The 27,595-nt window shown below is 35.0% G+C and overlaps 3 protein-coding genes across 3 annotated transcripts; 1 reads left to right on the top strand and 2 right to left on the bottom strand.

Annotated features, from left to right (window-relative positions):
- Nucleotides 1-7: 7 nt before the first annotated feature.
- LOC124435230 (Fanconi anemia group J protein homolog) lies at nucleotides 8-19,239 on the bottom strand. Its single transcript, XM_046985171.1, has 32 exons — nucleotides 18,936-19,239; nucleotides 18,734-18,845; nucleotides 18,612-18,662; nucleotides 18,196-18,539; nucleotides 17,876-17,997; nucleotides 17,691-17,786; nucleotides 16,907-17,009; nucleotides 16,377-16,576; nucleotides 16,094-16,190; nucleotides 15,393-15,528; nucleotides 14,494-14,540; nucleotides 14,250-14,357; nucleotides 13,713-13,753; nucleotides 12,482-12,601; nucleotides 12,365-12,413; nucleotides 10,129-10,153; nucleotides 9,907-9,962; nucleotides 9,668-9,808; nucleotides 8,552-8,620; nucleotides 8,392-8,442; nucleotides 8,148-8,219; nucleotides 7,631-7,703; nucleotides 7,478-7,534; nucleotides 7,243-7,355; nucleotides 6,851-6,988; nucleotides 6,745-6,770; nucleotides 6,534-6,598; nucleotides 4,176-5,951; nucleotides 3,840-4,034; nucleotides 2,619-2,785; nucleotides 2,108-2,210; nucleotides 8-403 (listed from the first exon to the last, which is right to left on the bottom strand). The coding sequence occupies exons 1-31, from the start codon at nucleotides 19,032-19,034 to the stop codon at nucleotides 2,133-2,135; spliced, it is 4,827 nt and encodes a 1,608-aa protein (XP_046841127.1). The 5' UTR covers nucleotides 19,035-19,239; the 3' UTR covers nucleotides 8-403; nucleotides 2,108-2,132.
- Nucleotides 19,240-19,404: 165 nt separating this feature from the next.
- LOC124434140 (N-acetylglucosaminyl-phosphatidylinositol de-N-acetylase-like) lies at nucleotides 19,405-21,785 on the top strand. Its single transcript, XM_046984021.1, has 5 exons — nucleotides 19,405-19,728; nucleotides 19,849-19,942; nucleotides 20,034-20,124; nucleotides 20,190-20,420; nucleotides 21,430-21,785. Exons 1-5 carry the CDS (start codon nucleotides 19,476-19,478, stop codon nucleotides 21,544-21,546), a joined length of 786 nt encoding a protein of 261 aa, XP_046839977.1. The 5' UTR covers nucleotides 19,405-19,475; the 3' UTR covers nucleotides 21,547-21,785.
- A 1,524-nt stretch (nucleotides 21,786-23,309) lies between these two features.
- On the bottom strand, nucleotides 23,310-27,484 carry LOC124434065 (SH2B adapter protein 1-like). The gene is made up of 7 exons (XM_046983927.1): nucleotides 26,653-27,484; nucleotides 25,906-26,117; nucleotides 25,404-25,513; nucleotides 24,841-24,900; nucleotides 24,596-24,763; nucleotides 24,201-24,445; nucleotides 23,310-23,993 (listed from the first exon to the last, which is right to left on the bottom strand). The coding sequence occupies exons 1-7, from the start codon at nucleotides 27,253-27,255 to the stop codon at nucleotides 23,628-23,630; spliced, it is 1,764 nt and encodes a 587-aa protein (XP_046839883.1). The 5' UTR covers nucleotides 27,256-27,484; the 3' UTR covers nucleotides 23,310-23,627.
- Nucleotides 27,485-27,595: the final 111 nt, after the last annotated feature.

Genomic DNA, 27,595 nt, shown 5'->3' with positions numbered 1-27,595 from the left:
GTGACAGTTTTCCGCAATTTCAACTATTCATTGATAATAGCACTGATGATGACTGAAAATCCGCTTACACAAGAAGATTATTTGAACCATGCGATCATAACGTTACTACCGAGAACAAAATACATCATTAAAAAATGAGATGACCAAAACAAATTGCATAATATTTATAATAGTCATGTGTATTTTATATAATCGTTAATACTTTCGAAGCTTTCAACACCTCTCTTGCCTCCTTGTTACAACCAACAGCACTCTCTTCAAATCTGCTAGGATGAAAACCGGCTGGCCCATTTACCACAACAAAATTAGCGGCGAAAATCTGCTCGATAACTTGGAAACATTAATACACATTATCTTTAGTTATTCGTCAGCAACTTGTATATTTTTGTTCACGCCTTCACGCCTAAACACAACACTGTATTATACATCGATTAAGAGTAAGTTTAAACGACACCCTCGTGTGAAAACGCCCTATGTGTGGACCCCACGCGGGAAACTGCCGAACGAGTTTGATGCAGTAGCGATCGCTTTAAATTTAGATCAAAATAATCGTCGTGCAAGTACGCCCTCGTGTGAAAGCGCGCTATGTGTGGACCCCACGCGGGAAACTGCCCAACGAGTTTGATGCAGCAGCGATCGCTTCAAGTTTAGATCAAAATAATCATCGTGCAAGTGCGAGATCACGAATTTTCATGATTATTTTGCATTCGCGTTAAGCGCTTCCATTCATGAAACGCTACCCCAGGATAATATATAGTTCAGCGGGCTTTCAAAATAAGCTTTAAAAGAATAAGGAGAATAGCTCAAGTCCTTTGGAATAAATTTTATTTTGTTCCAAACTTTGTAGGGTAGAAGATTGTGTAACGCCGTGCCATTAAATAATCTTCAGCAAAATAAGGTTTTACGACAAACTCTTTCAAAAGCCCTTCTGTGGTTTGCTTTGCATTATAAACACGACAGTTGTTTATAATTGTTTTTCACTTACGGAGAACATACATAGGTCGGCGTCATGGGGTTTTTCAGTGAGTATGAAGCGAGAATTTTGTCATTTAGATTATAATTTCATTAAATTTATTTTTCAAAATGACGGCGAATTTTCTAAAACAGTTTATTCATATCACTTCTCATTCTCAAGATACTGAAGTTTATCTAATGTACGCATTACACAACCTGTGACGTCACGTTACATAATGAAATTTAAATAATCAGGTATATATGCAGACATAGAATAAGAATATACAGACGAGTCACTCGTGTCGGAACCTTTGATGTTTTTGTCCTCGAGCATGTCGTGCCGCGCATGGTGGCAGTCATTATTCCAGCCAGATGATGAGGGTTTTTGACTTTTTCCAAACCTTTAAAATGATCCGAAGTAAGTTTTTAAGTCAAAATATACTTGAATTCATTATTAAGTATGGACGTCATGTAATTTTAATGGTTGGAAACAAGTGAGAAATCCTAATCATCTTGCTGGAATAATGGCCGACATGAGGACACGTTGTACACCTGAGTGACCCTTCAGTATAATTATTATTCTGTGGTGCAGATATGTTACTTTAACCGAGCAGAGTTCACTTTATATTAGCCACATCTAAGACTTAATTGTGTAAAAGATGGCCTAATCATTTCAACCTAAAGTTGCCGGGAAACTTGAAGGATGTTTGAAGGTTTGCAGCGACTCAAGTTTGTGTATATCGGACATTGCAAAAACTCCAACATCTTGAGAATGAAAAGAGATATGCATAAACTGTTTTAGACTGTCATATTAAGAATTTTGTCGAATGAAAATATAATTTAAATAGGAAAAACTTTTTGTTTCATAAACACCTTAAACGGTTATTTTCGATACAAAATCATGCGCAGTGCACGATGGAACAAAATCAATGGCTATCGTTATCATCACAATATAGTCTTTTGAAAGTTTTTATACTGTTGCATTACGAGTATCTATTTTAGATACATATATATATATATATATATATATGTATAATACATTCTTCAGTCTCGTAAGCTTATACAACGATCATTGTCTATCAATTTCACCATTCTGTATATTGTAGACGCTCAATTGCTATGTAATACAATTTCCCTGCTCCCTTTGTATTACCTGCGCATTTTACAAAGTTTCAGCATCACTTAGGTCGTAGTGGTTTCCTTATCATATTTCCGTATTCTTCGACGAGCTTTACATTTTCGGGATTAAACCAAATCTATGAGAATATTTAACAAACGAAATTATACCAAGGCACTGAGGGAAAAAGAAGAAAAATAAGTATTTTATAAGTTTCTTCCTGCAGTGACAATAGATCGATACGATTTGTAACACGATTTTTATCTTAACACGTCGCACAAACTAAAAAAGACTTTTCTACAGAGCATCAATGTTATAAGCAGTATAATACGACCCAGTTTCAACTCCTACAAATTGAAATATTCTCCAATACACAAATATCCTATTTACATACTTTTGTGTTCGTTCACTGAAAAAACAATGACAGAAATCACTTTTTAAAAGAAACGAATAAATTCCCTAAAAAATTTGTATGATAGGAGTAAAAGGTTGTACTGGTTTTGCCACCGGGTATAATATTTTACAAATATTCAAAATGAAAAATTACCGATTGTGGACAGTCCCTAATCTCCCCACAAGGAACACTGGATACAGCAACAACATGAAGTCTAGACTTGCGTTTACAAGATTGCATGCCCTGTTCACACGATTTGCATAAAAGTGGAATGTAACAACACGACTGTTCCTCGCGGTAAATACTGTTCACCCTTGCGTCTATATAAAAATAGAAAGTTGTAAAGCAACATTTATCACGATCATCGGGAAGCGATTATACAAATATTGTGATCCAAGGATAGTGCAAAATTTCAAAAAAATACTGCCTTATGATTCGTAATTTAAAGCAAACATAGAAGGTTTCATACATTTAGTTTATTTCTCCATATTTTGATTCATGTATCATGAGGCGAACATCCATTGACTTCATAGCAAATAAAAACATTTTAATAAAACCCATCATAAACTATTGTCTACATAACCACTTCAGTTTTAGTAAGCAATTTTCTTTTTGTCTACAGAGTAATGTCCATGGTTGTGTGTTGGCTAATTTTCTTTTACGCATGCTGGGGTCAAAGCAAGCCAATCTCCCACTGAAACGTTAACATGCGACGCTCTAGTGCTCAACTATCTTGGGGTATCGGAAGGCATTGACCGAAAACGGGATTTTTCGTTTTCAAAATTTTTCTTGTGTTTACAAGAGTTCTTCTCATTAAAAAAATATACTATCCAAGAATCCTGCTATGCTTCAGTCAACTCTTGCCTTTTCGAGACTTATATAATTATCTGTTTCCTTTGTATCATTCAATGTTGAAATAAAATCAAAGATTTCAGAGTTTATAACGATAACAGTTAATAATCACAATAGTGACCCAAGAATAGTGCAAAGTTTCTTTCAGAGAATGGCTTGCAAACGCTAAAAGAACTACGAAAAAACAACGAGTTGAATAGTTTATTTTCGTATCAAATGCGTCAGTGTTCCATGGAAGCTTTACATTAAAACTAGAAGGCCTTATCCAGTTAGCAAGTTATAATTTGATTCAATATTATACGAGTTAAATGAGGATTTTCAACATACCATGTTAAGCATAGCCAAAACAATGTCACACTACATCGCTCTCCAGTGTTTGGGGACGTAAACTCGTAAAACTGCCCTTATTAATCTTATTTTTTCAAATGGTCACCAAAATTAATCTTTGCGTATCTTTGTCAAGATAAATAAAATAAACAAGAATGATGGTGTAAACAGACAGAGTAAAAAGTCTCAAAATACCTGCTTCGGTATGTGATTCATTCATGTCTGAAAAAGCCGGACAGCATTTATCTAGAACTGTTGAATCACTGCGAACCGCTTTAAAAACTTTTACTGTTGGTGGTTTCTTCTTCTTCTTCCACGCAATGAAAAATAATCTGTGTATAATAACTCCGAGAATGTCATCGGTTGAGATCTCTTCAGTTGTAATTGAAGCTACGTAAAAATATACAAAAAATCACGCACTAAAAAAACATCTAAATAGAACAGTTTCAACAATGATGTTCATAAATGAGATCCAATATTGATCATCTCATTGACACAAAGACCAAGTAACTACAAAAAAATACATCTTACCATTATCTCCTGTTTTAGCTGAATACAAAGCTGTATCACAACGAGTGCACGTGACTGTCGTACACGCAGTCTTCAATCCACAATTATCTATATTCCTTTCGTCATACGCGAAATTCTTATTTGTTTTGTTCCCTTTTTTCGGTGTTCCCGTATTATAATTCTCTGTTTCTAAACATTCCTCACTATCCCCACAAGTTTCATCAGCGTTCATTGATGGTGGGGTATAAAAGAGGATAGGTGAGTCAGAGGTGTCATCATCATTCGACACAGTCTCACAGGATTGTGATATTCCTAAACATTTATTTAGATCTAAAGGTGGAGGAATGTTAGTTCGAGACTTCTTTGATGGCGATTCCTTACAATCGTCAGGTTCTTTTACTACACTGGATTTCAAATTCTCTGAAGAAAACAGTGCTTTTCTTGGCAATCCGATCGACTGAGTCGAGCCGTATGCATTGTTAGATGCATTAGGTCTTTGAGAGAAAAAAGATCCCTGTGTGCTGTGTGATGTACTCTTGTTAGCATTCACGTTCTCTGATGACGTTGAGCCGGCCTTAGTGCGCATGTCAGTAATGATACCATCTGAACACAATTCATGTTGACCAATAACTGTTTTCTGAGGATTATCGCCGCTGCCTTCATTCCTCAACGATGTTTGATCCTCCAAACACATACCCTTCACTTCATCAGGGGGACTTTGAGGTTCTTGTTTGATTTTTACCATAGTTATCGGAGCATTTGATACTTGAACGTCCATGGCAATCCCAGAACTCATTACTCCTGTGCTCTCAGAGGTCCCTAATTCATTACTAGTCATTGCCATATGATTTTTGGTGTTTGGCGAGGTCATCAACGGAGGACGCTGTCCAGGTAAAAGTGCATATCGAACGGGTTCCCCTTTTGCATTGACAAATCTAACTAACACTGGTCCGTTACCACATGGAAACCTTGGCTGCATAAGGTTACCCAGTTGTTGATGGTTTGCACTTCGCAGAGGATTGGTAACATTTGCTGCGTTATTGAAAACTATCGGATTGCCCCTGCGTTGCAAATGGCTGACATGCTGCATGTTGCTGATTTGTTGCAGTTTTCCAACTTGCGGTAGGTTATTGACCTGCTGCATGTTGCTGATTTGTTGCAGTTTTCCAACTTGTGGTAGGTTATTGACCTGCTGCATGTTGCTGATTTGTTGCAGTTTTCCAACTTGTGGTAGGTTATTGACCTGCTGCATGTTGCTGATTTGTTGCAGTTTTCCAACTTGTGGTAGGTTATTGACCTGCTGCATGTTGCTGATTTGTTGCACTTTTCCAACTTGTGGTAGGTTATTGACCTTCTGCATGTTGCTGATTTGTTTCAGTTTTCCAACTTGCGGTTGGTTATTGACCTGCTGCAGGTTATTGACTTGTTGCATGTTATTGGGTTGTTGCAGATCATTGACAGGTTGCAGGTTGTTCACTGTATGCATGCCTTGAAACACTGAATTATGCACAGTGTTTTGCGGGCTATTTAACGTGGGATCAGACAAGGAAATGGAAGATGACACATTCGCATTGATGTTTTTCTCGACGTTTCTCGATGGAGTTAACTGGGAGGTTGCACAGACTGTTAGCGAAGAATCCTGACTTGAGACATCAGAGGTACGAGACGGTGTTTGAAGTACAGAATTCTGAGGACATGAATTATTCACGCGTGTCACAGTGAACTCCTTTACTGATGATAAAAAATCACCGAACGAGTTGTGATGAGAGAGTTTGTTACGTAACCATTTAGACAATCCTAATAACGTGCAAAGTTTGTTACTTAATCATTATAACAATTCTACTAACATGTAAAGTTTGTTACTTAATCATTATAACAATTCTACTAACATGTAAAGTTTGTTACTTAGTCATTATAACAATTCTAGTAACATGTAAAGTTTGTTACTTAATCATTATAACAATTCTACTAACATGTAAAGTTTGTTACTTAATCATTATAACAATTCTACTTACATGTAAAGTTTGTTACTTAATCATTATAACAATTCTAGTAACATGTAAAGTTTGTTACTTAGTCATTATAACAATTCTAGTAACATGTAAAGTTTGTTACTTAATCATTATAACAATTCTAGTAACATGTAAAGTTTGTTACTTAATCATTATAACAATTCTACTAACATGTAAAGTTTGTTACTTAATCATTATAACAATTCTACTAACATGTAAAGTTTGTTACTTAGTCATTATAACAGTTCTACTAACATGTAAAGTTTGTTACTTAATCATTATAACAATTCTACTAACATGTAAAGTTTGTTAAGTAGCCATTTCAATAAAACTGTAATGTAGTACAACAAACCAATAAGAAACTAACCATTTTTGTACTTGGAAGACATACCAAATCTTTCATCAATTAACAAAATCACACCCCAGTCATTTCTAAATATGAACGCAAAAATAAACAAAAATTTAACATACTAAATATGATGATTATTTGAATAAAAACGAGGGATAATGAGGGACTTATAAATACCTGTGATGATTATTTAAATAAAAATGAGGAGTAATAAGGAATTTAACAATACCTGTGCCTGATACAACGTCCTAATGCCTGAAAGCAAGCAAAAAATGAAAGGATAATCGGGGATTTCTCTCTGTTTTACATCATTAGTTAAGTGATAGTTTACATACCTGATTAAGCGCTCTATAAGCTTGAATTTCGTACCAATCACGACCATTCAAGAGTCCTTTCAAGGTATGATTCTTATCGTTGTACTTTCTTTTCAGTTCCACTTGAATGTCTTTCAAACTGGGAAACGGAATTCCCACCTTAATGAAGAAGGTACGATTGAAAAATGTCAAAAGAACATGTCAAAAATTTAATAGCGGACACAAAACATGAATAGTAATATTTGAGTTTTATTTGTAATCGGTACAAAGTTCAAAAGTGCACGGGTATAATGGAAACACAAAAATGGGGCTGGCCATTTTCACGATAATAACACCTCACTTTTTTGCTTTATTTAATCAGGGCATTATGCAACAGTTACATTAACAGAATCAAATTCAATAAAATTTCTCACTGTAATAACTGCACGCGCATTGTTGTCCGCAAAATCCAATCCTTCACTGACTTTTCCACGACAAACAGCAAAGAAAATAGCACCAGAAGGCGCATACTCGCAGTCTGAATCATCTAGAAAATATAAAATTTGTTTTTAAACGAGATTCAAACCATTCTACAAAGGCTACACGGTTGTTGAGTTCCATATTCATAATACAAATTAACCTATTCCTGATAACAAAACTAAAACAAACCAGAGTCTCCAGAAACTCTTATGCATTCGTAATAGTCGCTGATTACACCGTTAAAATCTAAAAAAATGAAAAAAGGAAAGAAGGTTCAAATCAATTAGCTTTGTTTTAAAATAGGACGTCGTGGAAGAAAATTTGTTGCTGAAGATATAAAACCTGATTTATCTCCACATCTTGGCTCGCAGAAAGTGTTCTTCACTCTTTTCAATCTTGTCCAAAGATTGGTACACTATGCAAATACAAACAGGTATAGAAAAATTAAATACAGAATAGGACACTAAAGATGTAATTTTCTTCTATCTACCATGGACGGCGCAACGAAATTGAATCTAGGGGAGGGGGGCTACGACTTATATTTACTGAAGTTACAGCGTCTTTGCCTCAACGTTAGCAAAAACGTTAGCCTCCCCCCGTTTGATGCCGTGCCTGCCTACTCTATCGGTGCAAACATAAATCAATATCGCAACGTTAAAGTTAAAATAAAGAGGCGAAATGGATATTAGTGTATTTGATAAAATACAGAGTTAAAATATTGAGTTACTAAAGATTTGGACACGGTAGTTGAAAGTGAGTTAAAACGTTAATAGACATTTGGAGACGTTGGTTTTAAAAAGATGTTGGTTGTTGACTTTATAAAGATTCAAAAGTGTTGATTAGGAGAATTCATATATACCTTCCATCGTTTAGTGAGTTTATCCAACATGCCGTACGAAGATAGAAAGCAAAGAACGCCATGTGGAACAGCCTTAAAGATTAACGAAAGATTGTAAGTTAAACGTAGATTACCAATCTTGAGGATACGATACACACAAAGACCACAAAGCAGTCTTCAAGAAAATTAGCTTGACTCTAAACAAAAACACCAGTGAAGTCAAAAAAGAAGGAGAAATAAACGCACATGAAAAGATACATCGTACCTCACAGACTCTGAGAATTGTTTCCCCCAGTTCGTCTTGAAACTGTAGTTTCTAAAGAGAAATGATATTAGCCCCAAGCAAAACCAATCGTGTGCGCAAAAAATACTACATTAGTCTTGACAACAGTTTATAAGGGAATATACTTCATTGAATAACAAACCTCGGAAAAACGATAAGAACCATTGAGAGTTGTTCCTGATGGACCTGTAGAAAGACTGCCAACCATTACCTGCACAAAAAAAAACGCAACGAAGTTTAAGAATTTTCAACTGATCGCTTGTAGTCCATTAGTAATAAAAATAACGTTGGAAAAAAGATGCTGAAATAAAGACCAGTGTGAAAATTCACACAATGATAAGATCTTGGAACAAAATACACAATGACAAGATCTTTCTTGGAACAAAACACATAATGATAAGATCTTTCTTGGAACAAAATACACAATGATAAGATCTTTCTTGGAACAAAATACACAATGACAAGATCTTTCTTGGAACAAAACACACAATGATAAGATCTTTCTTGGAACAAAATACACAATGACAAGATCTTTCTTGGAACAAAACACATAATGATAAGATCTTTCTTGGAACAAAATACACAATGATAAGATCTTTCTTGGAACAAAATACACAATGACAAGATCTTTCTTGGAACAAAACACACAATGATAAGATCTTTCTTGGAACAAAATACACAATGATAAGAAACAAAATACACAATGAGAAGATCTTTCTTGGAACAAAACACACAATGATCAGATCTTGGAACAAAATACACAATGATAAGATCTTTTGGAACAAAATACACATGACAAGATCTTGGAACAAAACACACAATGATCAGATCTTTTTGGAACAAAATACACAATGATAAGATCTTTCTTGGAACAAAATACACAATGACAAGATCTTTCTTGGAACAAAACACAATGATAAGATCTTTCTTGGAACAAAATACACAATGATAAGATCTTTCTTGGAACAAAATACACAATGAGAAGATCTTTCTTGGAACAAAACACACAATGATCAGATCTTTTTGGAACAAAATACACAATGATAAGATATTCCTTGGAACAAAATACACAATGAGAAGATCTTGGAACAAAATACACAATGATAAGATATTCCTTGGAACAAAATACACAATGATAAGATATTCCTTAGAACAAAATACACAATGATAAGATCTTCTTTCGCTTTTAGTCATTTTCGTGAACCAAAACACGAACGAAAAACACTAAAGATAATGCTCCTCACGATGTCATGGTTACCTGTGAACGGCTTATGACGTGATTAGCTTCCAGTTGTATTGGGAACTGACAACCAAGTTCTGACGAAAATGTCGCCATTGGTGAGAGAGTTCCTGACGTGAGAATAACACTCCGACATTGTTCATTGATCTCAGAAAACACCTGGAATATGAAGAAAAACAGCACATTACCAAGCAAGAATTACTTAAGTACGGATAGTTTTATTCCACAGAAAGAGAGATATTCAAGTGAGGACAAACCACAGCAGGACTAAGACACCAAAAATTAAGAACATAGAGCTCTTCTCTTTTAGGATCTTCAAGACAAAAGAACAAAAATTAAGATGATATCAAAGATATTTTAATCGAGTCTTGTTGCTTCGTTCGAGCCCCTTTTTGATTTTTCTATGACATAAATTGATGATTACCCCATCCTGGCCTAATGTTATAATTTCATTCATAAAAACAAACAACAGCCTTTACCTCCTCTTATAATATATCCGTTGGGCTAAATAAACAAAAATTGTAAAAGTTATTTGAAGAGTCTGAACATAATAATTTTAATCTACTGTTTAGATAGCATAAACTCGCCATTACTTTAGTTGTAGATATACAACCATTATGGTGGTTGTATATCTACTTACCATATGGTGGTTGTAGAAACTATAAACTCAACATTATGATGGTTGTAGAAACAATGAACGCAACATTATGGTGGTTGTAGAAACCATGAACTCAACATTATGATGGTTGTAGAAACCATAAACTCACCATTATGGTGGTTGTAGAAGCCATGAACTCAACATTATGATGGTTGTAGAAACCAGAAACTCACCATTATGGTGGTTGTAGAAACCATGAACTCAACATTATGATGGTTGTAAAAACCATAAACTCACCATTATGGTGGTTGTAGAAACCATGAACTCACCATTATGATGGTTGTAGAAACCATAAACTCACCATTATGGTGGTTGTAGAAACCATGAACTCACCATTATGGTGGTTGTAGAAACCATGAACTCAACATTATGATGGTTGTAGAAACCATGAACTCACCATTATGGTGGTTGTAGAAACCATGAACTCAACATTATGATGGTTGTAGAAACCATAAACTCACCATAATGGTGGTTGTAGAAACCATGAACTCACCATTATGGTGGTTGTAGAAGCCATGAACTCAACATTATGATGGTTGTAGAAACCAGAAACTCACCATTATGGTGGTTGTAGAAACCATGAACTCAACATTATGATGGTTGTAAAACCATAAACTCACCATTATGGTGGTTGTAGAAACCATGAACTCATCATTATGATGGTTGTAGAAACCATAAGCTCACCAATATGGTGGTTGTAGAAACCATGAACTCAACATTATGATGGTTGTAGAAACCATAAACTCACCATTATGGTGGTTGTAGAAGCCATGAACTCAACATTATGATGGTTGTAGAAACCATAAACTCACCATTATGGTGGTTGTAGAAACCATGAACTCACCATTATGGTGGTTGTAGAAACCATGAACTCAACATTATGATGGTTGTAGAAACCATAAACTCACCATTAAGGTGGTTGTAGAAACCATGAACTCAACATATGATGGTTGTAGAAACCAGAAACTCAACATTATGATGGTTGTAGAAACCACGAACTCAACATTATGATGGTTGTAGAAACCATAAACTCACCATAATGGTGGTTGTAGAAACCATAAACTCACCATTATGGTGGTTGTAGAAACCATGAACTCAACATTATGATGGTTGTAGAAACCATAAACTCACCATTATGGTGGTTGTAGAAACCATGAACTCACCATTATGGTGGTTGTAGAAACCATGAACTCAACATTATGATGGTTGTAGAAACCATAAACTCACCATTATGGTGGTTGTAGAAACCATGAACTCAACATATGATGGTTGTAGAAACCAGAAACTCAACATTATGATGGTTGTAGAAACCATGAACCTAACATTATGATGGTTGTAGAAACCATAAACTCACCATAATGGTGGTTGTAGAAACCATGAACTTAACATTATGATGGATGTAGAAACCATGAACTCAACATTATGATGGTTGTAGAAACCATGAACTCAACATTATGATGTTTGTAGAAACCATAAACTCACCATTATGGTGGTTGTAGAAACCATGAACTCACCATTATGGTGGTTGTAGAAACCATGAACTCAACATTATGATGGTTGTAGAAACCATAAACTCACCATTATGGTGGTTGTAGAAACCATGAACTCAACATTATGATGGTTGTAGAAACCAGAAACTCACCATTAAGGTGGTTGTAGACACCATGAACTCAACATATGATGGTTGTAGAAACCAGAAACTCAACATTATTATGGTTGTAGAAACCATGAACTCAACATTATGATGGTTGTAGAAACCATAAACTCACCATTATGGTGGTTGTAGAAACCATAAACTCAACATTATGATGGTTGTAGATACCATGAACTCAACATTATGATGGTTGTAGAAAACATAAACTCACCATTATGGTGGTTGTAGAAACCATGAACTCAACATTATGATGGTTGTAGAAACCATAAACTCACCATTATGGTGGTTGTAGAAACCATGAACTCAACATTATGATGGTTGTAGAAACCATAAACTCACCATTATGATGGTTATAGAGACCATAAACTCACCAATATGATCATTGAAAACACAACAAACTCACCATTATGGTAGCCGTAGATACCATAACATTTTCCTCTGTGATACCCATCCTAAGGGAAGATAAGTGTTTGAAAGAACATTGATTTTGAAACAACGGTAAAGGTTTGCAGGATATAACCTGTAATCATGAAGAAACTTGAAATTCTTTTCAGTTATGAATGATGAAACCGTGAACAATCCTTCAAGTAAACTACTCGTGGCAGCATTCATTACCGTCCTCTCCCTCCTGTCTATTTTTCTACACGTCAAAGATGGAAAGTAGTGAAAATGACGTCATCGCAAGATACGTGAAATATTTATAAAATCAAAACTAAATGCGGCAAAAGAAATCCGTAAGTAAAATAAATACTAAAAAATAATAAATCACGATGGGAATGAAGAAAAAACAAGCTAGGGATCCGAGAATAGTGCAAAGTTTCACAAAAATCATGAATCAATCATGAACTGTTTCACACATTTCTTTAGTTTCACCATTAACTCCAATTTGATTTGATATATTTATTATAAGATGAACATTCATTGCCTTCATGGCAATTCAATGATCTTAAGCTTGCTATTGTCATGCCCAGTCGGATATTGCGTGACAGGAGCCAATATCTCGAACAGAAACGTTAACATGCGACGCTCTAGTGCTAAACAGTCTCTTGGTTATGCGAAGGCATCGGGATTTTTTTTTGCAACTTTTTTTGTTTATACGTCTACATCTCATAAAATCAACTACAATATCCAAAGATACTGCAACGTTTCAAACAACTTCTGCCCTTTTTGACTAACAATTTAAGTCAAACCTAAACATGTTTTTTTTACATTTTTGATTGGTTTATATCTTTCACGATTGAACTCTCTCGTTTACTGTTCCGTGACGAGTGAGCAACCTATCCATGAGATTTTTGGCAAACCAGGATTTTCTGCTTCCCTTATATCATTTAATGTTGAAACATTCAATAAATAACAAGGTTTACTAAATCAAGTCATTTGTTTGTGCAAATGAAATGAATGTGAAATGTAAATGCCTTTTGGATAGAAAATTGACATTAAAGTATTAGCTTATCAACTCACCGCTCATCTAGTAAAAAAAGACAGGGTAGATGTACAGTGATCTTTCACTTACATTTAAGGGCTATATATTTTTAAGATTATTAGTTTTGAGCAGTTGCTAACTTTGCATTGAAAACGACAAAACCAAATAAATGATAAAAATGAACAACAGATAATGACACCACAAAAAATTGAAAACACCAAAATTTTCACACGAAATTTGTGATTTTTGCTATCGAAATTTCCCCCCATTTCCCAGTCATTCGCATCATAAATCGACATTCAAATGTAAGATCTTATGTATAACATACACTGATGATTCGACGGGCTTCATCACCTTGCCAAAATGCCTCTGACAAAAGAAAAAAAGTCGAAATATTCAAAGGATCTTCGACTTCAAGATATCATATGAAAGTAATTAAAGAAAAACGCGAAGGATAAAAGAATACTGAAAGGACATCTTTATAGGAATATCCTATCCAAAACAAAAGTGAAGAAGCTTTAAGTCAATCAGTCGTAGTAGTCATTAGTTATTATGAGAAATACATTACATGTTTGTAAATGTATTTATATAGATGTGATTTGTGTTCTTTGCTGTATGATTTTTAGTCTTTCAACTTAATTGAGGGGGCTTCCTAGCGTTCAACATTCTGGGGAGGGGACTTTCGTTGTTTAAAAACATTTGATCAATTCATCCTCCAGGTGTAAAAAACCATTCAAACAAGGATGTAAATAACGTCAATAAAATCAGAAAATTTCACACACATAAAACAAAAAGCGTCAACCAACCCATAACATTTTAAGAGGGTCCGGTCCCAAACCAAGATTCTGAATTATTTGTTTTATCTCGTTTCCTTCCCATATCTTTTCTCGAAACTTTTATTAAAATCGTTCTTTTTTGACGAACCCGACATAACGTTCGAGTTTTCCACGATCCACTTCCGTACTGTCGCACACTAAAAGTTAAAAAATCTCAATGCAAACGCATATCTAGTGTAGCACATAATACTGCGTACGTAGTAGCCACAATGAAAAATTTATGCTCAAAGCATTATCGAACGTGAGGATAATGACAATGAGATGAATGCTTACCATATAATGAAATATTTCATGTTGTTCTCGGTGGATGTTCTTACTCACTAAATATAAAAGAAAAACTCTCATTATATCTTTATGGAAGATCTCCAATACCTCCGGATGGAAATCTCTAAATTGTAGATAAAAAGTCTCTATTACTTCTGCATGAAAAATCTCTATTAATTCTGCATGAAAAATCTTTATTAGCTACTTCTGCAATCCGCATAGAAAATCTCTATTACTTCTGCAAAAATCTCTATTACTTCTAGAAGGAAAATCACCATTAATTCTCTTCACGACAAACCACCTCTAACCATTAATAGTAGATTAAGAAATAGAAAACATTCTCTGTGTCTCTTTAGAGTCATAGAAGCGCGGGTTTTTCATGCAACAAATCAGCACCTTTCATGCATTCAATCAATCAGCACCCGTGTCTTAAAAGACTATTGTGTAATTACGTAACGTATCTTTACGTGTTGGCAAAATATTTCTATCATTAAAAAATTGTTTTAAAAAGAGCTTATACCATGATGAATGTTCAAAATAATAATGTAATAATCCTTGAAAGAGCTGTTAAATTATTGCTTTTGCCCATTCACCATGGTATTTCCTCTTTCTAAAACAATTTTTAAATTGTCACGACGATGACAAAATCTCTATTTTACTATTTCTATCATTTTAAACAGTTCATCTCCAATATGCAGTAATGTGTATATGTTTTTTAAAAAAGTACGTTAACTTAAAGTAAACTAAGTATAGTCAGTGCTGTAGAAGTGGGGGCGCTTGGTGGAGGAGCCCCCTTCTACCTTTGAAATGGGTGATTTTTCATAATTTCATGGCTTCGGCTTCGTCAGGAGAGCCCCCCATCTGATAAATTTAGTTCTACAGCACTGAGTATAGTGTATATAACCAACCCATAAAATCAATATCAGATAGTGCTTCGTCAAGTTGGTGGGTATTGACCGACCAGCTTGCAGCATCACGACACGAATCTTCTATATTATGAGCTTCATCAAGTATTAACACTTCACCAGTAAGATCTATGTCCATCTGAAAAAAAATGGGCGTTATGGCTTATGGAAAGAGGAGAACAGAAAACACCTTAAATACTGAAAATCAAAACTGAAACTGCGCAAACTCTTAAATCTTAATCAGTAGCGCAGCCAGCCGGACTTTTTACTCCCGCTATGGAAATGTTTTGTGTTTACAGACAGTGGGAACAGTACATTTCTAAAGGAATAATGGTAATTATTTAAAATTTACATAGCTGGAGTAAATCTGCAGGCTGGCTACGCTGCTGCCCTTAACACAAAAAAGACAAAGATCAAATCTATAAAATGCAAACTAAACGTTTTATTGGTCGTTACATGTTTATTTATGTTGATCGTCCAGGTGCATATGGGTCCCATAAACAGGTATGGACCCCCCCCAGAGTTCAAACCCTTCATTTCACTATCGGTAGTAAAGAACTGGCGGCCACAGAGAACGAGAAAAGTTTTTACATTATCTAAGCTATAAACTAAGATGACGCGAGTCATCGTTGCGAACCGCAAATAATAAGATTTATTATCAGTCTTTAATCTAACATCTTCAATACGTATATGTATGTACGAACCTGATTTCTGATAATCGGATCGATGAGATAATTATAAGGACAAAAAATAATATCAGCATTCTTCTTGATTTCACGTGTCATGTAGTACGGACATCCCTGGAAAAAACTCAAAATGTAGAAAACACCACTAAGATAGCTCAGTTGGTTAGGCATTGGATGATGTGGAGGAAGTTTATATCCATCACATACTAACGCAAGGTGACTTGGTTGTTAAAAAGTATTTCAAAGTTCAAACATTAACTCGGAAAAGATTGTACTAAACTCAACGAACAAACAGGCTTACCTAACCATTTCCCCAATCTCCACAAGTTCTGAAATTGTCCAAGCTTTTTTATGCCATAATCTTCTAGATCCTGTTGATTTTTCACGTATTGAGCTCTTGAGTAAAATTTGCAAGATTTTCCCTGAAACACATAGCCCAGGAACGTGACGACAAACCATAAACATCTTGTAGGCTTTAATCTGACAGGTGTATGTTACACACTGCATGGAAATTGATATCAGACACAGCTAGGTGTAAGTTATCATGACACAAGTAAAAGGTTAGTGCATGTTATACTGCAGTCTCTAATAGAAAGGTGAAAATTTGTCTCATTGAATCAGTGAGAAATTTTATGCTAGTGCTCAACCAATGGAGTAGCCAACCTGCAATTTTGCTTGTACTATGTAAATTTCATATCATTTGCATTATTCAAAATATTTCGTTAGAAATCTAATATTGTTTTCAAATGAGTGAAAATGGAGATATCTACACAATAGATCAAATCAGCAATATATGAAAATACTTCATTATGTCATGGACATAAACATCACCTCACGATTTTCAATGGACTTTCTACATTCTTCTGTTTTGTTTTTCGCTTGTGAAACATGCGGATGAATACAAGTGTGCTCTCGACTTGCTAAGATACACATGCTACAAAAATTTTAATTGTAACATTTAAACATTCCAGTCATTAGAAAGAATATTTAAATTAAGTTTTTAGTCTATAATTTGTTTGGATAATATTGCAGGTTGGTGTCAGACCACGTGACCTTGTTTGAGATCACTTTTAGATAGACACTCAGCATGCAAGATAAGGAAGCAACTGTATGAAGCCAACTCATAAATTTTTGCATTAAACTCTTCATAAACCTTACAGACAACAAATGTCAAGCCACATGTTCTTCATCACAATTAGAAAGCAATATGAATAAGTCAGAAGCATTTGTGTTTTTGTCTTATTAATTCATTGGCAAACAAAAATTGCAATAAACAATAATGATACATAGTCTGCAGAGATGTATTGCAAAAGTTTTAACAAGTGGGACTCTGCAAAATTAGAATGGAATTTTCACAATGGAGGGTTGAGTCTCACATCTAATGCATCCTTGCGAAAGACAAAATCAAATTTTCACATGAACTTTTTTTTGTCATCAAATCATCATATCACTTAAATGCAGTCTCAGTATAATTTATCTTGTTGTACACAAATACATTTGCACAACCTTTTTCTTTGCAAGGTAATGAAAATACAACAACTATTTACTTACAGATAATTAAATCCCAGGCAAGAAACAAAAAAATGCCAAAAAAATAGAGTTAGCAAGAACTTACTTTTTGTTTCTATACTCAGTCCGATTGAGTTCCCGTATAATTTGTGTGATCTGTTTATGTGTTCGTGTGCCAAAGTAGATTTTCGGGACATTCTCTCTGTTGTTCCAAAAGGTACAAATTAATAGTTGTCTTTTCAGGATCTTATTGACATTTTATAAATACAATTAAAACTTTTTTTAAATAACTCACATCTCCAAGTCATCATTTTCAAACCAATGACTGTCATCAGCAAAAGACATTGTGCATCTGGCAAAGAATCTAGTAAACCATCATTAACATTATGACGGGATTTCTTGGCCCTAGGCATCTGAAAGAGACAGTATTGTCAGTAAATAAAAGGAATTGAGTTATATCAATTAGGGATATTTATGTTGTGACAATAGTCATTAAAGTATACACACACAAAATGTATAGAAAGTGATAAAATAGACAACTAGAAAGACCAAACACTTTCAATAATACTAATTTCATGCTAAAAATTGATAATAGGAATTGTGGAATGAACCTGTTCTTGAGGAGTCCGAAATCGCTTTCGTGGTACTTGAAAATCCATTTCATCTTCACTATCACATCCATTATGGCTATTCTTTTTTTTCTTCCTCTCATTCAATTTCTCTATATTTCCTGTACTCGCTTCCTTTTTTACTGATGGTTTAGCTTCTGTATCCCTTTCAGCTTTTATGGTAAGTTGAAAACCCGCCTCGTTAAATTCTGCTTTAATTTCAGTCTTTATAGCAGAGTTAATGAGGAACTTTGCATCAGGTTTCTGCTCGCATGTTTCATATTTCACATCAATCTGGGGTTCAGTCTTTATTTCATTTTCATTTTTGTTCATCTTCTCTAATTTCTCTAGAAAATCCATAGCATAGAGAAAATGTGAGAAAGATAACATCACAGAATGTTTATAAACAACAACTGTACCAAGATTGCGAAAAGATTGCTCCAGTTCCCTTTCTTTTTTCTGAACACGCTCTGCAAGGTGTCGAAATAAAAAGTAACAAACAGAAGTTGATATCAATGGATAGAGCGCCCCAAACTCTTACCTTTCTCATTTTGTTGCCAAGCTAAACTGGAACAAAGCAATGCCAGGCTCTTTCCCGAGCCTGTGGGACTCTCAAGTAGAGAATTTTGTCGTTTTTCGATACATTTTATGATCTGTAATATAAATATGTTCAAATATCGTATAACTATGATTTTTTGTGATGTTTTGAACGCAAACGTCTCACAAATACTACAAATACTTACCATTGACATCATTGACATCTGACTTGGATAGGGTTTGAAGGGAAACTTCACTTTTACACCAGTAATGGTGAATTCTTTAAAATTTGTCGCATCTGCCATTAAAACCGTTAAGCTTGTACTTGAATAAGCATCATCAAAGTTTCCAGAAAGGTAGCCAGCCTTGCTTTAACGATTGACAAAAAAAATTTTGCTTGAACTGCTTGAATGTCGTATTATTCGCGCGAAAACATTCCGAGAAAACATCTGTCAAAACGATATGCAAAATCTACCCATTTTTCAGTGCATTGCATTGCCGTTTTTCAAAAATTTGAATGAAATTTTCAGGTTAATTATAGTTAAGGATAACTACATTCTTTCAGCAACCAACTTTTGATTTTTTAGAACAATTTATAAGATTGTATGTGGTGTATGTAAATATATCGACTGAGATGACTTATATGACGTCACTTTAGTTTGCCTACGAGACCATCTCTCTTTATTGTGTTGGCGACGTTTTCCATGCGACTTTCTTACCCAAATGTTAGCTTGTAGAGCCTAAAAATGGACAGGGACGGCTATTCTATCTGGATTTTTCAGCAAAATGTTATAATTGTTGCTATCTACAGCTGCTTGTTCTTTTTTGTTGTGTTTTTTTGCTATGTATCTTTGAAAAATCGATCTTGGATGGAGTTCAGTGGAAAAAGAGTTCTGTTGGTTATTGCTCACCCCGACGACGAATGTATGTTTTTTGGACCTGTAATTTATCATGCTTGCAGAGCGGCTTCGTCGTTTTCGCTACTTTGCTTAACTAAAGGTTTGTATTGTCTTAGTTTTCAATCTTATTTCTTGGATGACACACAAACTGTATGGCCATGTCAAAAGGTCAGATATTATACCTACTTTACCGCGATATTTTGTTGTCCATCGTTTACAGGCAACTATTACAAAAAAGGTGATGAAAGGAAAAAGGAACTTTTGCAAAGTTGTAGAATATTGGGAATAAAAAGTGTCACCACTTTGGACAATCAGTATGTGTAGTCCCATACCTTGAGAAACATTGATTGACAAACGATTTTGATATAGTTTTGTGAACTAATCCTGCATTATATTTTTATTCAGAAATATAGTTGATAATCCAAATGTGATGTGGAATGCAAATGTGGTCAGTGATATCTTACTCCAGCATATCCGCACCCATAACATAAACTTGGTTTGTGACATCTCCATTAAGCATTGATGTTTCAAATACTCATTTCAAACTTATGCTGTCTTTAGATTATAACATTTGATAAGTATGGTGTATCGGGACACCGTAATCACAGATCAATATATCCTGGCTTGAAGCGGTTAATAGAGCAGAAATCCATTCCATATATTGTCTCAGTTTATACACTTGACAGTGTAATGTTACTGAGGAAATATATATTTGCACTTGATCTCATTTGGAGTTATTTCACGCGAAGACTCATTTATGTCAGCAGTCTTAGCCATCTTCTACGCTGTCAGGTCAGAGCATTTTAGTTACTGCAACAAATATTTGTCAATAAGTTAGCATGCAATCGGGTTGATGTCTGACAGAAATCTAATACTAAGTATACACAATTGATGAAATGCTTTCAAATGGTTGAATATTTCCATGATCACAATCAAAGTCATATGGTTGCATATAGCATTGTCTTTACAAATTTAAATGGTGGCATAGTTGCATAGCCTTAAATTAAAATAGTTGTATGTTCATATAGTCTTATGGTCACATCATCCTATTGCCATATACTTGTTTGGATACATAGCCTTATGCTCACATAGTCTTATGGTGTTATTCTTGTTTGGTTACATAGTCTTATGGTCACATCACCATATGGTCATATCCTCATGTGATTGCCTAGTTGTGTTTTTCTAAGGTCACATTGTCATCTAGTTGCATGAAAATCACTTGACATCAGTTCCTTTATAAAGAAGTTTCAATAATACTTGATAACATATAAAATATCTTGTCAAAGGACACAATTTTCACATTATCATATGATGATTACCAATTCACTACTTTCTTTGAGAAGTGGTGTGAATTTTCATATTTAATGGTACATGAAGTATCTTAGTATTTCTGTTCAATTCTGAAAGTCGTAGCTTTATTCATCATTTGTGTTACAATACATGCAAGTAATATTCGTGGTTTTAAATTTAGTCATGAAAGCGAATGCCATTTCATTTTATTTTGTAACAAGATCACCAATAAATATCTAATTCTATGGTGGAAATATCAATGCATGACTTTGAAAGAATAGCAATCAATAAATGAATCCTGTTTACACAGCACATTGCTTCTTTGCTTGTTTGAAAGTTAACATACTAATTACCAATAACAATTCAATAAATATTTAGCATTCTCTTTATAAACAGGATTTACTGCTGGTTATTCGTTACAAGTTTACTTCCAATGTTGTGCGGTTTTCATTCACGGTAAAATAATTTTTGTACTTATTGATCTATGACAGTTTCAAATTTTTGGTTTTAGAAAGCAATGGCTGCTCACAAGACACAGTACGTCTGGTTCAGAAAGCTATACGTCATCTTCTCAAGATATATGATCGTAAATACACTAACGCAAGTTTATGGTTTTAAAAGAAAGTGATTTTATATAAAACTGAGAGACGTTTCTTCATTTAAATTCAAGTAAGGATAATTGCGACAAAAGTCGTAAGGTAGGTAGGTGAAACACTTCGTTTGTCGCCGAAGAACTGAAGGAAGAAACGCACGTTTTATTTGAAAATCATTTGTCAAATGTAACTTATTTGTTAACTGTTTCTTTTTAAAGCTATTTTCGTTTATATGATTTGAAAAATCAATTACATTGTTCGGTAAAATTTTGAATGCGTCGGCATGATTCGGGAACCTCACCACAAATTAAACGTTCGTAAAAAATATTCAAATTGTTTAGACTTAATGAAAAGTACATTTAAAATAACGGATGACTTGCTGAGATAGTTTTTTCAAGGTTCGTGAGAACTGAGGTTGAACTTGAACCATGACGTCACATAGCATAAGTCGCCGTGTAAAACTTGGTAAAACTAAATGAAAAATACTGAGCCATCCTTCTCGGCTCCATAAGAAAAACAACCTTGTCAGTGCCACAGCTTGTAGATAAACTTTTATAATATGATCATTCGTTATGAGAACAATTCGTGACGTAAGAATAAAGAAAGTTTACAGTCTACTTTAGAAAACTTTGGTAAAAGTCAAAACTTGCTTTTGCAGCCTGCCAGCATTTAATAAAGCCAACCAATAGTTCTAACAACTACTATTACAACCTTCCATTGAGAAGTATAACAAAAGCCACAATCACAAGCAACAAATGAACTCTTTACCAATAAGAATATTGATATTGGAGATACGAACGACGGACAATGTGGTGCAACGTCCGAAGAAATGAGCCTGCACTACACAAATTTGCAACAAAATGTCAAAATTGGATACATAAGCTGGAGAAAGCGAAGTAAGACCTCAAGATCTTATCTATCAAGTATATCGATGAAACACATACAAACATACAAAGAACTAAATAATGAACTCAAGGCCAGCAAATAACACATGCTTCTCATCATCATCACAGACTTAAACACCCACGTGTTCCTGTTGATGATACGTAACTCCCCATCGCCGAAATTAAGAGAAGGCTATTATATATAAGTCTCACGAAAGATTTCACATAGTTTCTGAACAGCATTGAAGTAAATCATCTGTTGTTTTTCTTAAACATTGACTTCCGGATGAACCTTTCATCAAGAGTATGATTCACTTAACAGGGCATTGAGTTGCCGCAGGGTGATGGATTTCGCTTTATAACAACCAATAGATTTTGATATAGATTTGAACGGCGTCTCAAAGTTATCGGTACCTTTTTGAACTTGAAATTAAGGTCAAGGTGACTTCGAAACGCAGTTCTTTAATAAATTTATCGAGCCTGTCCTATTTGTCTAATTTTATGACCAGTACTCACTTTTGTATGTTTTGGCATACCACCAACATCATTGATCATAAAATAAATAGCTGTGTACCACACGCGTCTAGAGGGATATCTAATTTGAACAAATGCGTCACTTATCATCGCTTTAATATCATTAATACTGCTGTCTAAACATCCCACGTTTTGCTTCAAATTTGCGTGATGCTACGACAAGAAAGTTTTCGTCAGGTACACCAAGGTCAGCCTAAACAGCCTTACACAAATAAATTGTTTGCAGATGCAAGTATTGCACGGCAAGTGTACACAGAGCCGAAATTAAGCATCTTCTTTGCAGAAAATCAATAAGAAAATCAGGCAAATCCTGATCACAATGCAAAGAAAATCTGAACAGAACTGGAACTAGCAAAAGAACTAAAATGAGGAGAAAAGTCTTTGGGGCCATAACTGATATTCGTAAACACAACTTTACAATATAATTTTCTGTTTATAACCGAAACAGCTATACTATAGTAATAAGTTAAAAATTATTATTAATTAATATCGTTATTTGGGAAAAGACGAAGTCTCAATTGTTTGACTGTTGTCCGTTCGTCTCACAAAGCCCTTGTCTTCACCCACATGTACATGTCAATCCATGAATATAGAAATATACTCTCAAGGAACCAATTACCTACAACAAAGGCCAGCAATCTCTTACCTATTTAACAGTTTTCGCTGCCTAAATAGCCTTCAGCTTGCCCACTCTCTATTCACATGACCGAATAATGGTTCTCAACAGCACGAACACGTATCGGCTGTTGATTGGCTGACCTGGAAGGTAGACGAACAGAGCCACCTTGTATTATTGCTATCCTGTTGATCCTACTGGCTTGAACACTATGAGCTCGCCTTAGTCCTTCTTCACGGTTTACTCTTCCGGATAACGCCCTCCTGGGCGCACTTTCATTCTCCCCTCCGGTACGTACGACGAAATTGGTCAGCATAACGTCAGAGATGCCACCGCTTTCAAGAGGGATGGGGTTGCTGCGGTAATGTTCGAGCATGTCAAAGAGGCTTGGAAACCAGAGATGTTGCACCCTGCAATGACCCTCTGCATTTAACGACAATCGCAGATGCTAAAAGAAAACAGAGAAATTAGAAGAGCAGTGTCTTTGCTAAGTAATATCTTGGCCCAAAAATGCACTTGTATGTAAAACTATCATCTTAATTAATGTGACATCGAAATCTGTTCTGTATCTTCATGTGCTGAAGTGTCTTTATCAGCATTCATAAAAGGAGTCGATCCTTAAAAAACATGCATTTTAATTTACTGTCGGACAAACCTTAGCACGACCTTGAAAGTTGAACGTTAGTACATATTCGCCTTGTCTCGTCTCGCTCTGACGCAATAAAAACACTCCGTGCCACTGCTGTCCCCCCTGGGAAACCAAATGAGAAGCATCCAAACGTGAGAGAGTTCCATGAAACCAGGGGTAGGGAGCCAGAGGATGGTTGTCCCCGGTAAACGACATCCAATTTTGACTGTTTTGCGTCTCTGTAGAAGTCGTTTCCCTTTCATTTGTACGCGCTAAAAAGGTTTATTATAAATGTATATACTCCCTGTAAAGTCGTTTCCGAGATGAACATAAGTTAAAGAAACTCAAACGGCATGACTATACCTTGGAAAATCTATCAACAAACTATATCGGAAAAAAAATAGTGAAAATGCTCCTCTAACCTTGTGTAGTGGACATATCCGGACTAGGCGGTGGCGTCTCCTCGGACACGCCACGATGCGCGTCATTTCCGTTGTCTGCGTTAGTTTGGAGTTCGGAGTCATTCATTAAATGTGAGCGTGGAGGTAAGGCAGGTGGTGGTGAGCTGGACATGAAAGGTGCGGGCGAATCTAATGAGAAAAAAGTTCAAAGAAAACTAGTAAAGACAACACAAATGATCATTTGTAATGAACTATAGTGTACTAACAACGAATTCCAGTATTTGCTTCAATGTTGGTTTGTCTTGACAAGCGTCTTCTACCTGATACTACAAATAAAACATCGAAATTTTTCGTTAGAAAAGTCATACATATTGAATCACAAGTCTACCAAATCCTTTAAATTTTGAAATAAGAAATAATTGAATAAGAAATAAACATTTGCCAAGGTGCTTTAGATATTGAAGTTTTTGCTGATGTTTTGTTGATATCTCCCCCCAGAAGAAAGTTAGGGGCAAACAACGTATACGTGAATGTGGTTTGTTTGAATTTTATTGCATTAACAAAATGTTGTTAGAGATTTGGTACAGTGACAAATCTAAGGTACGTAAAACTAAATACATTTGCATTTCAACTACCCTAAAGAGGCAAAATATAGATTGGTAAAATTCTATTCTTTAGAAATAGGCAAACAATAGTTCAGTTCTGAAGGCATATTCAATTTAAAACTAAGCACATAATGTCATATAATTTATTTTGAAGAACATTGGATCCGCCACTGATATGGAGCATTATTGCATGCAAAAACAAAGGTTTAATAACAAATTATTACCATCCTCATCAGGTAAAGCAACAATAAGAGGCTCATCTCTTGGATCATGTCCACTAACAGGTGGCGTTGGAAGGGATGAGAATGAAGAAGGAGCAGTTGGAGTCGAGGGACTACATAAAAAATCTACAATGTTAATGAAAAGTATTGATTCGCTCTTTGGTAAATATTAGTGCAAAGAAACTTGGAATTGCAACAATATGTCTGGCTGATTTGGAAAGGAGGGGGAAAGCTTTCTACATTGATGGCAACAGCTTTTGCAAAGTTTATGTCAGGCATCATGATAACAATTGCCAAATTTTATGCAATTCCTTTTTGAAAATTGTGAATTATATTAGACATTAATATTGTGTCTATCTGAAGAGTATGATGCGGTTCTATCAGAAATTAAGAAAAACCTGTATAATTTTAAACTTCCACTGTAAGTTCATGAATCAAGAATTCAAGAACAACCAACTTATGTTACACCAAGAGTTAAAGTCACCATTTAAAGTAAAATATGTACCTTGTAGGACCAGTTTGATCCTCCTCCATACAATGAACAATATCCTTAAGCCAAGTATCCATTTCATACTTATTGTTTGCTCTCAACATGTATTCCTTCTTGTTCACTGCCTTAATAACAAACACATTATCCCCATCTGGCATTTCCAAAATAGTCGCTTGTCTTGCCTCGTGAATAAGAAAACAAAATACACCATTCTTCGGCTTTGCGGCCTATCATGTAAAAAATACATTGAACTCAAACTTTTGTACATAGGTAATTCAAATGATTGTACATAGACTTGTGTTAATTGTAATTTCAAGTTGAAGCAATATCAAGAAATCTAAAAAATCTAATCAATTCTTACACACAATTTGTACATACATGCAAGTGTATTCAGCTACTAAAATTAAAATATGTTTCAGTCCTTTTTGATGCATGCCAAACGTAAGAGGAACTGACAAAGAAATGTAAAAAATATGTAGAAGGAAAATATAATTAGACATATGACAAATATAATTTCTCCAAGTTTTCCTGCAGAAATACACAAGAGGGTAATAAGTGGGCATGTTAGCACTATTTGTATCAAAATAAATAAATGTAAAAGCTTTTGTTTGAAACAAGGAAGTTCTTTTTTCATACCAAGTATAATAGATCAATTATAATTACCTATAAATCAACTTCATTATTTTTGCTTCAAGGATGAACAAAGTAAGTTAATAAACAAGCAGAAACTAAAATAATAAAGGAATAGCATTTACTTTCTACCTTTGGCGGTGCGTAGAATTCTAACATGTACCCCCCGGGCGCTTTATACAACAAAACACGACATTTCTGCCAGAAGAATTCTTCCAGATCTGCACCAGAATCTAGATTCATCAAATAATCAAGAATACCGTCCTTTTTAATGTCTCCAGGCGTTCGTTCATGTTCCAGACTCAAGTTAGGTGGTCGAAACCTCCCAGACTGTCTAGTATCATGAACACTTGTACTCGTTGACTGACTTTCTATTTGCGTTGCACTATTAGATCGCTTGAACAAATGCCGAAAGTTAAATTTGGAGCGTGTTTTGCTTGTTGGCTCTTGTCCGTTGATATGAGTGAAACTAGAAGCAAAATTTTGCTCATTTGAAAACGGTCCAGGCGATTCAGGATCGCTTAGATCCGACCACGTCGCATTTATCAGTTCAGCTGTAAATGTTTGGTTAAAACATTCTATGAATTTTTTTGCGAAAATGTTGGCCGAACCAATGCCATCGTAAACTGGATTATTGTCCACAAACTGTTTCACCTCTCTTGCAAAGCACTTCGCAGCATTCTCGCCATGTTTACGGCAAAAATCTTCCCATCTGACAGAGGAATCGCGTTGCATCGTCGTTCAATTTAAGATCCTACCACGGAATTGCTACGAGCGAATATCTTGCTAAAAAGTCCTTCCCAAGTGTGAAAATTGCCACAAGACCTTCAAATTTACAGAAATATCCCCGAACATGGTAAAAGGATGCCTTATCGTGACGCTTGTTGATTCTTTCCTGTTCAAACAAAACGATCGAAAGGAAACTACTATAAATTTCCTAATTGATGTTTTCGATTTCGAGTCGTATTACACGAGCCTTCGAACAAAATATTTTTTTAGCAGGAATTCATGTAATATTAACCAATGGAAATCCATAATTGAAAATTTGTATTAAGAAAATTAGTATGATAAAAAA

The sequence above is a fragment of the Xenia sp. Carnegie-2017 genome, unplaced genomic scaffold (assembly GCF_021976095.1).
Source record: "Xenia sp. Carnegie-2017 unplaced genomic scaffold, XeniaSp_v1 HiC_scaffold_14, whole genome shotgun sequence".
Lineage (NCBI taxonomy): Eukaryota > Metazoa > Cnidaria > Anthozoa > Malacalcyonacea > Xeniidae > Xenia > Xenia sp. Carnegie-2017.
The sequence above is the reverse complement of the archived record's forward strand: the minus strand, read 5'-3'. Positions and strand labels throughout refer to the sequence as shown.

Coding starts and splice junctions, on each gene's coding strand:
- LOC124435230 (XM_046985171.1), bottom strand. CDS start 19,034: ATGGCAGATGCGACAAATTTTAAAGAATTCACCATTACTGGTGTAAAA. Junction 6,771..6,850: donor CTTATAGAGCGCTTAATCAG/GTATGTAAACTA, acceptor GCTTGCTTTCAG/GCATTAGGACGTTGTATCAG. Junction 5,952..6,533: donor GTCTTCCAAGTACAAAAATG/GTTAGTTTCTTA, acceptor GCACGTTATTAG/GATTGTCTAAATGGTTACGT.
- LOC124434140 (XM_046984021.1), top strand. CDS start 19,476: ATGGACAGGGACGGCTATTCTATCTGGATTTTTCAGCAAAATGTTATA. Junction 19,729..19,848: donor GCTACTTTGCTTAACTAAAG/GTTTGTATTGTC, acceptor CATCGTTTACAG/GCAACTATTACAAAAAAGGT. Junction 19,943..20,033: donor GTCACCACTTTGGACAATCA/GTATGTGTAGTC, acceptor ATTTTTATTCAG/AAATATAGTTGATAATCCAA.
- LOC124434065 (XM_046983927.1), bottom strand. CDS start 27,255: ATGCAACGCGATTCCTCTGTCAGATGGGAAGATTTTTGCCGTAAACAT. Junction 25,514..25,905: donor GATCAAACTGGTCCTACAAG/GTACATATTTTA, acceptor TTTTTTATGTAG/TCCCTCGACTCCAACTGCTC. Junction 24,764..24,840: donor AGCAAATACTGGAATTCGTT/GTTAGTACACTA, acceptor TTTTCTCATTAG/ATTCGCCCGCACCTTTCATG.